Source organism: Rana temporaria, chromosome 4, assembly GCF_905171775.1.
Source record: "Rana temporaria chromosome 4, aRanTem1.1, whole genome shotgun sequence".
Classification (NCBI taxonomy): Eukaryota; Metazoa; Chordata; class Amphibia; order Anura; family Ranidae; genus Rana; species Rana temporaria.
In genome coordinates, this window is record NC_053492.1 from 272,315,999 (window position 1) to 272,329,715 (window position 13,717).

A 13,717-nucleotide genomic window follows, 5' to 3' on the forward strand; every position below is an offset into this window, starting at 1 on the left:
ATGTTGTAAACTAATTGGTATGCTGACCGGCACTGAGGCTGCATTACAATTGGCCAAGACATCCCCGTCTGGTTCGTAATGGGATGTGCATTAGACTACAAATACCATGATCCTTTAGTGACCAGGTACGACCCCCTGAAGACGTTAACAACGCAACGTACGTCGTCGTCGGTACCTCGTCACGTGTTTGTCCAACGTCACTTCCGGTGCTGTGGTTGCTGTTGACGCTGGGTGGAACGCACGCCACCACGGAGGTGGAAGTGGAGCGGTACACAGAGAAGCTTGCCGCCCCGGTGCCAGGTAGGCACATCTTAATGTAAGAGGCCATTTGGCTTTTTTATATCATTTTTAATTTCTTTAATAAACAGTTTTAATGCGATGGACTTTCTTATTCCTTTTTGCATATCCTATCTGTAACTCCGAGGAAGAGGTTTTCACATTTTTCCTGTCATATTGGTGTGTGTGTGACTGGTAGCAGCAGAAGCCTATGGCTCCCGCTGTTCTCAGAAACTCCTATGAGACCAGGAAGAGAGAGCAGCAGCACCGCAGCCAGGACATCGCTGGAGAGCATGAGTGAATTAGTAAGGATTGAGGGGATAGGCATTGGAAGTATTTTTACTTAAGTGCAGAGATGCATTAAGGTAAAAAAAAAACTTTTGAGTGTAGAACCACTTTAACCACTTAAAAAAACACATACACACTCATCTCTACAGCTGCAGAATTGCTGTGATGCTGCAGCTGTCCCTTGCCAGCTCTAAGTCAGAGAACTGAGCAATTACATGACAGCTGATCATTATGTGTATTGTGAGTACCTGTGGATTATGAGTACCAGAGTATTGTGTGTATTGTGAGTAGGGATGAGCTTCGTATTCGAGTCGAACTCATGTTCGACTCGAACATCGTATGTTCGATCGTTCGTTGAATTATGAACGTTTTGGGCCGTTCGCGCAAAATTTGAGTTACGTTTCACAGCCCATAATTCACTGCGGCATCGCAGTGCATTGCTGGCTAATGATTGGCCAAGCTTGCACTATGACCTGCATGCTTGGCCAATCACAGCTTGCAAAAAAACGGAGAGCCATAATTGGCCAAAGCCAGGGTGTAATATCCTATTTACGCTACGCCGCCGCAACTTAGACAGGCAAGTGCAGTATTCACAAAGCACTTGCTCCGTAAGTTGCGGCGGCGTAGCGTAAATGGGCCGGCGTAAGCCCGCGTAATTCAAAGTAGGCTGGTAGGGGGCGTGTTGTATGGAAATGAATCGTGACCCCACATTAATGAACGCGCGCGCATGCTCAGTATCACGTCGAATTTTCTCCGTAAATTACGCCGGCTCAATGGTTAGTCGAAGTGAACGTAACCTACGCCCATCCCCATTCACGTACGACTTACGCAAACAACGTAAAATACGACGCTGTTCTGACGTTTCCGACGTCCTACCTTAACATGACTTACCCCTGCTTTATGAGGGGTAAAGTTACGCCGGTCGTACGCCTTACGTAAACAGCGTATTTTAATAAGCCGGGCGCAAGTACGTTCGTGAATCAGCGTATCTAGCTCATTTGCATATTCGACACGGAAATATACGGAAGCGCCCCTAGCGGCCAGGGTAAATATGCACCCCAAGATAGGACGGCGTAGGAGACTTACGCCGCTCGTATCTTGGTAACAGTGAGGCGTATCTGATTCTTTGAATCAGGCGCCAAGATACGACGCCTCACATTCAGACTTACGACGGCGTATCTGGAGATACGCCGTCGTAAGTTGTTTCTGAATCCGGGCCACAGTGTGTAGAGGATATATATGCATCCCAGGTGTTGTATATATATTTATACACTGTATAGTTTAGCTAGATCAGCTCTTCCTAATTTACTGGCAGGCAGGTGATTGTGCTAGCTGCAGTATTCTCACGTGGTGTATTGCCTGTGTCCTCGGCAGTGTGCACCATAAAGCTACGTGGTGTGTGTACTGCTTTTGTCCTCTGTAGTTTGCACCTAATGCTACGTGGTGTGTACTGCCTGTGTCCTCTGCAGTTTGCACCTAAAGCTACGTAGTGTGTGTACTGCCTTTGTCCTCTGCAGTTTGCACCTAAAGCTACTTGGCGTGTACTGCCCGTGTCCTCTGCAGATTGCACCTAAAGCTACGTAGTGTGTACTGCCCCGTGTCCTTTGCAATGTGCACCTAAAGCTACGTGGTGTGTGTACTCTCTGGGCCAGATCCACATAGAAATAGATCGGCGCAGCGCATCGGAGATACGCTACGCCGCCGTACCTTACCTGGTGTAATTTCAAATCCTTAAAGATTTTGCGCCGTAAGTTACGTCGGTGTAGTGTATCTCTGGCGGCGGAATTCAAATCGGCGATTAGGGGGCGTTTAAATGAAGCGTGTCCCCGCGCCAAATGAACTGCGCATGCTCCGTTTCTAAATTTCCCGCCGTGCATTGCGCTAAATGACATCGCAACAACGTAATTTTTTTTTACTTAGACGTGAATTACGTCCATCCCGATTCACGGACGACTTACGCAAAAAAAAAAAAAAATTCAAATTTCGACACGGGAACGACGGCCATACTTAACATGGCAAGTCTAACTATACGCCGCAAAATACCAGCTTTAACTATACGCTGGAAAAAGCCGACTAGAGACGCCGGAAAAAAATGCGCCGGCCGCTCGTACGTTCGTGGATCGTCAGAAATAGCTAATTTGCATACCCGATGCGGAAAACGACGTGAACGCCACCCAGCGGATGCCGAAGTATTGCATCTTAGATCCGAAAGGCGTACAAGGACGTATACCTGTCGGATCTAACCCAGATGCCGTCGTATCTTGGTTTGAGGATTCAAACCAAAGATACGACGTGGGTAATTTGAAAGTACGCCGGCGTATCAGTAGATACGCTGGTGTACTCTGTCTGTGGATCTGCCCCTCTGTGTCTGTGCTATTTTTCTCAATGATTTTCATCCATATTGCAGGGACCAGACATTACAACAAAGCCGCAAGCAGTTTTAAATGAACTTTTTTCTTATAGTAATCTCATTTTGTGCAGGGACAGTTCTAAACACGTGCCACTTCACAGGCATACTATAGACACCCAGCAGGTACGATATTTAAAGGAATTTTTCATTTTTTTTATTTTTTATTTAAGCATCATTAAAATTACTGCACCAGAAAAAACAACAGTTTTTAAAACTTTTTTTCCATTGATACATGTTCCCTGGGGCAAGACCCGGGTTCTCAAAGACGTTTTCACAGGCATACTATAGACACCCAGCAGGTACAATATTTAAAGGAATTTTTCATTGTTTTTTTTTATTTAAGCATCATTAAAATCACTTCTACAGAAAAAACAACCGTTTTTAAGCCTAGGTTCACACTGCTGCGAATTCAAAATTGCGGTAAAATGCGCGATTTTACCGCGATTTTGCCGCGATTTTGCCGCGATTTTGGCCGCAATTTAATGTAAATCGCGGCCCGAAATCGCAAAAAGTAGTACAGGAACTACTTTTTGAAATCGCAGATGCGGCGTCGCACTGATTAGGACAGTGCCATTGCCGACAATTGCCGCCGATTTGAGATGCGATTTGACATGTCAAATCGCATCTCAAATCGTTCCAAATCGTACCCAGTGTGAACCAGGGCTCAAACTTTTTTTCCATTGATACATGTTCCCTGGGGCAAGACCCAGGTTCTCAAAGACGTTTTACGACAATAACTTGCATATTAGGCTTTAAAATGAGCACATTTGAATTCGAACGTTTGAGTCCCATATACGTCAATGGGGTTCTAAATGTTCGCGCGAACGGTCGGTCCGTTCGAAGGTTCTGGTGCGAACCGAACGGGGGGGTGTTCGGCTCATCCCTAATTGTGAGTACCCATGTATGGCATTTATTGTGAGTATTGTGAGTATCTTTGTATTGTGAGTGTGTATTGTGAAAATGTAAACACTATTAAAGTCTATGGGACACAACACAAACATGAAAAATCAAAAGTGTTAATTTTAAAAGCTTATATGCAAGTTATTGCCATGAAAAGTGTTTGGGGACCCGGGTACTGTCCCAGGGGACATGTATCAATGCACAGGGTATGTAAACTTTTGATCTTGGACATTTGGGTAGTTTCTGTTTTAATTATGATTTAAAAAGAGTAAACACAGTTGATTGATAATAAATAGATTCAGCCAAATACTAACCATGAGTGAAAGAAAAGTTGTTGTGTTATCATTCATATTCTCTGAAAAATGGCCAAGAAATCATGAATTCTGTATGGAAACTTATGAGCACAACTGTAAATAGTGAGAAAGGGAGGTCAGATCATATTGGCTCCATAAAGAATGATGAAGGGAATCTGGTTTCTAAGGATGGAGAGAGGCCCAAGGTATTGAATTTATTCTTCTCCTCAGTCTTCACGAGGGAAACGGGGGGCTTCATTAACCAAAACTGCAATGTTTATCCTCATGACACATCACAGGAAGCACCCTCATGACTAAGAGAAGATAGAATTAGAAATAGACTTGAAAAACATAACATTATTAAGTCACCAGACCAGATGGCTTGCACCCGAGGGTCTTTAACCACTTAAGACCCGGACCATTACGCAGGATAAGGACCTTGCCATTTTTTGCGAATTCGGCACTACGTCGCTTTACTGACAATTGCGCGGTCGTGCGATGTGGCTCCCAAACAAAATTGGTGTGCTTTTTTTCCCACAAATAGAGCTTTCTTTTGGTGGTATTTGATCACCTCTGCAGTTTTTATTTTTTGCGCTATAAATAAAAATAGATCAACAATTTTGAAAAAAAATGAATATTTTTTACTTTTTGCTATAATAAATACCCCCAAAAAAGTTTAGGCCGATACGTATTCTTGTACATATTTTTGGTAAAAAAAGTCGCAATAAGCGTTCATCGATTGGTTTGCGCAAAATTTATAGCGTTTACAAAATAGGGGATAGTTTTATTGCATTTTTATTAATATTTTTTTTTTTACTACTAATTACTACTAATGGCAGCGATCAGCGTTTTTTTTTTTTTCGTGATGTGATTATGGCGGATACATCGGACAATTTTGACACATTTTTGGGACCATTGTCATTTTCACAGCAAAAAATGCTATAAAAATGCATTGTTTACTGTAAAAATTACAATTGCAGTTTGGGAGTTAACCACTAGGGGGCGCTGAAGAAGTTAAGTGTGACCTCATATATGTTTCTAACTGTAGGGTGGCTGGGCTGGATGTGTGACATCATTGATCGCCTTTCTCTATATCAGGGAACAGACAATCAATGACAGCGCCACAGTGAAGAACAATGAAGCTGTGTTTACACACAGCTCTCCCCGTTCTTCAGCTCTGGGGGTCCCGCGGCCGCGGTCACGGAGCTTCGGCTGGGCACTAAGGCTCGATTCCCATTAATGCGTTTTTTGGTGCATTTTGCAGAAAAGCAGGGACATTTTTTAACATGGGTTCCTATGGAACATCAATGCTTTTTTGTGCCTCTGCGTTTTTGGAAAGGGTCGGGGACTTTTTCCCGCAAAAAGCAGCAAAACGCAAATCGCGGTAAAATCGCAGTAAAAAGGCATGTCAAAAAAATGCACCAAGCACCGCAAAAGGCACTGCAAAAACGCTCAAAAGCAACATGCATAGGTGTGAATCGAGCCTTAAAGAGAACGTACAGGTACGTGCTTATGCCCAGCCGTGCCATTCTGCCGACATATATGTGCAGGAGGCGGTCCTTAAGTGGTTAAGGAACTCAATCAAGTAATTGCCAGATCATTGTTCCTAATTTTTACAAACCGTCTACTAACTGAAATGGTACCAGCTGATGGAAGAAAAGCCAATGTAGCACCAATATTTAAAAAATGGCCAAGATACATCCCTGGGGATTACAGACCAGTTAACCTAACATTAATTGTATTCAAGCTCTTGGAGGGGATGATAAGGCACTCTATACAAGCTTTTAGTAATGAAAACTGTATCATTAGCAGTAATCAGCATGGATTCATGAAGAATCGTTCTTGCCGAACCAACCTATTAACCTTCTATGATGAGTTGAGCTGCCATCTAGATAAAGGAATGCCCGTAGATGTGGTGTATCTGGATTTTGCAAAGGCATTTGATACAGTTCCCCATAAACATTTACTGTACAAACTAAGGTCTGTTGGCATGGACCAAAGGGTGAGTACATGGATTTAAAAAATGGTGATAAATGAGAAATACTTGGAATGGTCCGGTGTGGAAAGCAGGGTCCCCCGGTGTTCTGTCCTGGGACCAATCCTATTTAATGTATTCATTAACGACCTGGAGGATGGGATAAACTGCTCAATCTCAGTATTTGTGGACGATACTAAGCTAAGCAGGGCAATCATTTCTCTACAGGATGTGGAAACCTTGCAAGAAGATCTGAACAAATTAATGTGGTGGGCATCTACATGGCAAATGAGGTTTAATGTAGAAAAATGAAAAAATAATGCATTTGGGTGGCAAAAATATGAATGTAATCTACTCACTGGGGGAAGAACCTCTGGGGGAATCTAGAATGGAAAATGACCTGGGGGTTCTAGTAGATGACAGGCTCAGCAATAGCATGCAATGGTGCTGCAAACAAAGCCAACAGAATATTGGCATGCATTAAAAATGGGGTTAACACCAGAGATAAAACAATGATTCTCCAACTCCACAAGACTCTGGTCAGGCCGCACCTAGAGTATGCTGTACGCTATCTGCTTTGCGGCTCCGGTGCCCACTGGAGCGCCAGGCTGGGGAGAGCCTGAGGGCAGGAGCAGCTATCTCAGGCTCCCAACAGCATGGGATCCTTCCAGAGCTTGGTGTGGCTCTGGGACATGGCCAGTCTTCTTGTCGAGTGCGCTCTCACATTTAAAGGAGGTTCCAGACCTCTTGCTTCATAAGTTCTCTTAAAGAGGAAGTAAACCCTCTGTTTTGCCTTATTTTTTAAAACCCTCCTGCAAGAGAAAGTCATAATGAGCTAGTATGCATAGCATACTAGCTCATTATGTGTCACTTACCTGAGATCGAAGCCCCCAAAGTCCCGTCCACCACCGCCGCCATGTCCCCTCGACTCTATTTCCTGTTATCGCCGCTCCGGCGCTGTGATTGGCTGGAGCGGCGATGACGTCACTGGTGGCCGTTTCTGTGTAAATATCTCCTTAACCGTGTAGGTTAAGGAGATATTTCTTGCACCTACAGGTAAGCCTTAATCTAGGCTTACCTGTAGGTTCAAGTTACAAGAGTGGGTTTACAACCACTTTAATGGTCTTAACCAGCCACAATGCCAGTGATGCAGCTAGCCCTTTTCTTATCCCAGCTGGGATGATGAACAGGTTCTCCGCTATTCTAAAAGAGGCTGTGCTTTGTATGTATGCTTCCAGAATAGTTCTGACATCTAATTCATGTGTTTGACTAGATGCATCCTTCTGAATTGTTAGGAGGACAATGTCCTGTTTTCTATGAACTGTTTTGTTTACTTTACCTTGTGGCAATTTTCATAATACCACCCTGTCTGGTAGGTGGCAACAGTAAGGTTTATTTTATCCAAAGGCTTGAATATCTGATATTCTTTTACCTGATTATATGGCAGTGAGAAAAACTGCTTTCATTATTAGATTCCATAACGAGGTTGCTTGGGTCTCTGAAAAAGAAGATGGCTCCAACATCTCCAGTACTACCTCTAAGTCCCATGGAGGGACAAATAACCTTGTTTGAGGTCGTACTCTGTAGCAGGCCTTCAAGAACTGTCATACTAACTGCTGGGTAGCCCATCTTACCCCTGTCAATGCAGATAGTGCTGAGATTTGCATCCTGAGTGTGTTTGTATGTAGGACCATCTCCCTTGCAGGTTCTTTTTGCGTAACAGGGCTATGACCAGGAGTAGAACCTTGGAGAATGTTCTCGGGAACGTTGATAGGCCGAACGGCAAGCAGACAAATAAAAAATGGTCTTTCATTATCGCAAAGCGTAAATATTTGTGAAGTCCTGTACACACGGCCGGGAATCTCGTCAGGAAAAAAACATTGGTTTTGATGACGAGATTCCTTGCAAGCTTTCCTGCTCGCCGAGTGTACACACGTAGCCATTCAAAAGAACCGCGTTCTTTTGAATGGCAAGAACGCGGTGACATCATCGACTACGACGAGCATGCGCTCGTCACATTTGATGCCGTCACCACCATCTTGCTACACCCTACACTGCCCTTGTAAGCTACTGCGCATGCGTCGGAGTCTCATCGAGCATGTGCATGCTTACTGGGGACAGGTAAGCATATACACACGCTCATTTTTCTCGGCAGGAAAACACTGCAGAGAATCCCAACGAGAAAATAGAGAGCAGGTTCTCTATTTTTCTCGTCGAGATTTCCACCAGTTTTCCCGACGAGAGACCATACACACGCACAGTTTTCTCTGCAAAAAGCTTTCCCAGCAGCTTTCTTGCCTGAAATTGCTGATGGACTGGGACATGTAAATAAGCATCTTTCAAGTCTAAGGATAACATCCACTCCTCCTGTCCAATGGTTTGTATTACCGACTGTAATGACTCCATCCGGAACTTCTGTACCCATATGTACCTGTTCAACTCCCGAAGGTCTAATGCTGTTCTTAGATCACCTGTTTTTTTCTTGATTAAGAAATAAGGAGAATAGAACCCTTGATATCTTTCTTGACTCGGAACTTGCTCTATCGCTCACTTTTGTAAGAGTGACTGGACATACTCAAAGACTATCCGAGTCTTGTGTTGACATCTGGGAAGTTTCACGCGGGTAAATCGGGGCAACTCCAGAGGGGTCAGAAACTCCCAATTATGACCCTCCTGGATTACCCTCATGGCCCAAGGGTCTTCGACTTGCTCTGCCCAGACTCGCACAAATTGGCGTAGTTGGGTACCAACTCTGCCAGTCTGGATAGAGGGACCTTCACAGGGGTTTCTGCGGAGCACCTTGTTTTGCTTTGTTCACACATGCTACCGACGTCTGGGGTTTTTTCCAACCTCTCCTGGCGTTTCAGTTTGTTCCAAAGGATCTTCTGTCTCTCAGTCTACTTGTGAACTGTGTTCTTTCTGCTTGGCGCTGGCGTCTGCATTTGATGGGCACAGTGGCTGCATTTGATGAGCAGGGTGGCTGCATTTGATGTGCACAGTGGCTGCAATTGATGGGCACAGTGGCTGCAATTGATAGCAAAGTGGCTGCATTTTATGGGCACAGTGAGGCTGCAATTGATGTTTTTTTGTTCAGTTTGTTTGTGCCCCCCCCCCCAAAAAAAAATTGAGCACCAGCCTCCACTGCCTGGAACCTCAAAATGTACAGATTACAGAGGTAAAAGTATGATGGTAGTTGGTAGAAGATTCCTCAGCAAAGAACCTCAGGAAACCTAAGGTCTTCCTGGGTAAAGTTAATGCTTCAATAGTAGGGTGACCAGACATCCCTGGTTTCCGGGGACAGTCTCTGGATTGAGGAAACTGTCCCCGGACCAAGTCTGTCCCCGGTTTTGTCCCCGGATTGGATTTGAACAGGGACTGGGGCAATTTCAAAGACAATCAGTGCAGAATAAAAAAAAAATTCTGAATTGCACACCACTCCTACTAGCTTGGGGGGTGTACTTTTTTTCATCATCTGTGCTCCTTTCTGATGATCGTGTGTTGGAGCGGAGGTTTCGGGTGCATGCCCGTTCTGCTCCCACTCGCATGTTTTTCTGCCTTTGCTCAAGTCCCTGCCAGCCGACTTTGCCTTCCCTGGCTTAGTGATCTTCCTCCGCTCTCCACCCAGTAGTAGTCGGGCCCAGAGAGTAAGACTTGACAGGCTGTGAGGCGGGCGGCGGTGGCGGCAGGCAGAGAGTCGCTGATTGCCACCATTACTAGTAAAAAATTAAAATATGTCCTCGGATTTCATTTTAAAAATCTGGTCACCTTATTCAATAGTGATATACAAGTTTAGTTTGTGGGATATCTCATATACAGTTCAGTCATATAACTACTATCATCTATCATCATCTAAGATGCATTAGAGATATTTTTAATAATTATGTTGCTTGATATGTATTGTGATTTATTTTCACAGTTTTTGCAGGCAAATGGTTTGATCACATTCGAGGATGGTACACTCATAAGGATGAATACAATATCCTTTTCTTAAAATATGAAGACATGATAAAGGTAAAGGATATGAGTTTTAATATGAAAAAAATAAAACAATTGTTTATAGAGTTTTTTTTTTCTAAGTAATTAAATTATTAGATAACCTAGGCATGATATTCACGACTGAATAAGATTGTGCTTTAGACATTTCTCTTCAAGTAGTGAAATACATAGTGGATACTGCAACTTGCATATAAACAATACAACTTGCAACCATAGAAGTTGAATTACTAAAACTGAAAAGTGCAAAAACCAATCAGCTTCCATGATTATTTTTTTTGTCAAAGTTTAATTGAACAAGCTGAAGTTAGAAGCTGATTGGCTACCATGTGCAGCTTCACCACATGTTGTCACTCTCCAGTAAATCAACCTCAAAGTGTCAGTGTATCAAAGCTGCTGTAGAGCAATGGTTCTCAACCTCAGGCCTCGTACACACGGCCGAGGAACTCGACGTGCCAAACACATCGAGTTCCTCGGCCAGTTCAGCCCTGAAGCCGCCGAGGAGCTCGGCGGGCCGAGAGCTCCCATAGAACGAGCCGAGAGCTCCCATAGAACAACGAGAAAATAGAGAACATGTTCTCTATTTTCTCGACGAGTTCCTCGGCGGCTCCATCGGGCCGAAAGTGTACACACGACAGAGTTTCTCGGCAGAATCCGGCTCTGACCGAGTTTCTCGCCGAATTCTGCCGAGAAACTCTGTCGTGTGTACGAGGCCTCAGTCCTCAATTACTCCCAAAAGGCCATATTTGCAGGTTTTCCTTTATCTTGCGCAGGTGCTTTAACCACTTCAGCCCCGTAAGGATTTACCCACTTCCTGACCAGGATATTTTTTGCGATACAGCACTCCGTCGCTTTAACTAACAATTGCGCGGTCGTGCGCCGTTGAAATTGATGTGCCTTTTTCACCACAAATAGAGCGTTCTTCTGATGTTATTTGATCACCTCTGCAGCTTTTATTTTTTGCGCTATAAACAAAAAAATAGTGTACATTTTGAAAAAAATATATATTTTTTACTTTTTGCTATATTAAATATCCAAAAAAAAATATATCAATAAATAAACATTTCTTCATTGGTTTTGGCCAATATGTATTCTTCTACATATTTTTGGTAAAAAAAAAATCACCAATAAGCATATATTAATGGGTTTGCGCAAAAGTTATAGGGCCAGATTCAGGTAGAATGGCGTAACGTAGCGGCGGCGTAACGTATCACATTTACGTTACACCACCGCAAGTTTTACGGGCAAGTGCTTGATTCACAAAGCACTTGCCTGTAAAGTTGCGGCGGCGTAGCGTAAATCCGCCCGGGACAAGCCCGCCTAATTCAAATGGGGCGGGGACCATTTCAATTAGGCGCGTTCCCGCGCCGAACATACTGCGCATGCTCCGTCCCTAAAATTTCCCAACGTGCATTGCGCTAAATGACGTCGCAAGGACGTCATTGGTTTAGACGTTAACGTAAATGGCGTCCAGCGCCATTCACGGACGACTTACGCAAACGACGTTAAATTTCAAATTTCGACGCGGGAACGACGGCCATACTTAACATTGGCTAGACCACCTAGAGGGCAGCTTTATCTTTACGCCGCGTATCTCTACGGAAACGGCGTACATTTACTGCGACGGGCAAAGCGTACGTTCGTGAATCGGTGTAACTAGTCATTTGCATATTCTACGCCGACCGCAATGGATGAATCAGGCGCATAGATACGACCTTCGTATCTCAGAGATACGACAGCGTATCAGGAGATACGCCGTTGTATCTCTTTTATGAATCTGGCCCCTAGTGTCTACAAAATAGGGGATATATTTATGGCATTTTTTTTATAATTATAATTTTTTTACTAGTAATGGCAGTGATTTTTAGTGGGACTGCAACATTGTGGCAGACAGCTCGGAAACTTTTGGCACTTTTTTGGGACCATTAACATTTATACATCGTTTAGAGCTAAAAAATAGCCACTGATTACTGTATAAATGTCACTGGCAGGGAAGAGGTTAACAATAGAGGGCGATCAAGGGATTATGTGTTCCCTAGGGAGGTGTTTCTAATTGTGGGGGGGGGGGGTTAACTGACTGGGAGTAGAGAGAGATTGTTCCTGATCACTAGGAACAGCAGATCTCTCTCTACTTCCCTGACAGAACGGGGATCTGTCTGTTTACATTGACAGATCACCGTTCTGGCTCTCTGAGGAGAAATTGCAGGACGCCGGCAGACATTGTGGCCGGCAACCAAGCGCATTGGCTCTGGCATCGCACCGTGGGCTCACATGCGCCCCCTATAGCTCCTAAAACGGCCATGGCGATTTGTGCAGCCGTGTCAACCTGCCGTAGTATAATAACGGAAAATAAATAAGAGTCAATGACTTGGTATTTTGGATAGCTATTTTATCTAAGATAAATTCCAAAAACATGGCCTGTCTGGGGTTAATTGAGGACTAAGGTTGAGAACCACTGCAATTCCAGGTGCAATTCCAGGCTTCTGTAGACAATGGCCCAGATTCACGTAGGAGATACGACGGCGTATCTCCAGATACGACGGCGTATCTCCAGATACGCCGTCGTATCTCTGAGTCTGAGGCGTCGTATCTTGGCGCCTGATTCAAAAAATCAGATACGCCAGAATTTGTATAAGATACGACCAGCGTAAGTCTCCTACGCCGTCGTATCTTAACTGCATATTTACGCTGGCCGCTAGGGGCGTGTACGCTGATTTACGCCTAGAAATATGTAAATCAGCTAGATACGCCTATTCACGAACGTACGCCCGGCCGCCGCAGTACAGATATGCCGTTTACGTAAGGCTTTTTCCAGCGTAAAGTTACCCCTGCTCTATGAGGCGTAGATGATGCGTACCAATGTTAGGTATGGACATCGGAACAGCGTCAAATTTTTTACGTTTTACGTCGTTTGCGTAAGTCGTTCGCGAATAGGGCTGGGCGTCATTTACGTTCACGTCGAAAGCATTGGCTTTTTGCGGGTTAATTTGGAACATGTGCACTGGATACTTTCATGGACGGCGCATGCGCCGTTCGTAAAAAGCGTCATTTACGTGGGTCACAATACATTTACATAACACACGCCCACATATTCCACATTTGAATTAGGCGGGTTTACGCCGGCCTATTTATGCTATGCCGCCGCAACTTTGCTTTGTGAATACTGCATTTGCCTGTCAAAGTTGCGGAGGCGTAACGTAAATAGGATACGTTACGCCCGCACAAAGATGTGCTCTCCTACGTGAATCTGGGCCAATATCTCCAGCTCTATGCCCAAACTGAGGTATGGATTTTCAGTTGAAAAGCTGCAGAAAGTGTCAGTGGACAAGTGCAGTGATAACTGCACTTGTGCTTGTATTCCATTGAGAACTGTGACTGTGCCAGAAAGGACCTATAGTTAATTTATTCACAGATCTCTGTGAATGAATGATGCCTCAGTCACACCAATTTCAAATCTGACAGCTGCGGCAGGGAAAAGAATCCCGGAAAGCTGTCAGAGGGGTATACATTGTGTAACATGGGATGATGTTCTAAATTTCCACCACCACCATAAGGAAAAATGGGGTAAGCCTCTCTTTGGGA

General features: G+C 44.2%; 1 protein-coding gene across 1 annotated transcript in view; it reads left to right on the forward strand.

Annotated features, from left to right (window-relative positions):
- LOC120937245 (amine sulfotransferase-like) overlaps positions 1-13,717 on the forward strand; it is a 77,725-nt gene that overhangs the window by 46,970 nt on the left and 17,038 nt on the right. Inside the window, exon 5 of the mRNA XM_040350294.1 lies at positions 10,059-10,153. Within this exon, the coding sequence (XP_040206228.1) occupies positions 10,059-10,153 (95 nt within the window). The remainder of the gene's footprint in view (positions 1-10,058; positions 10,154-13,717) is intronic.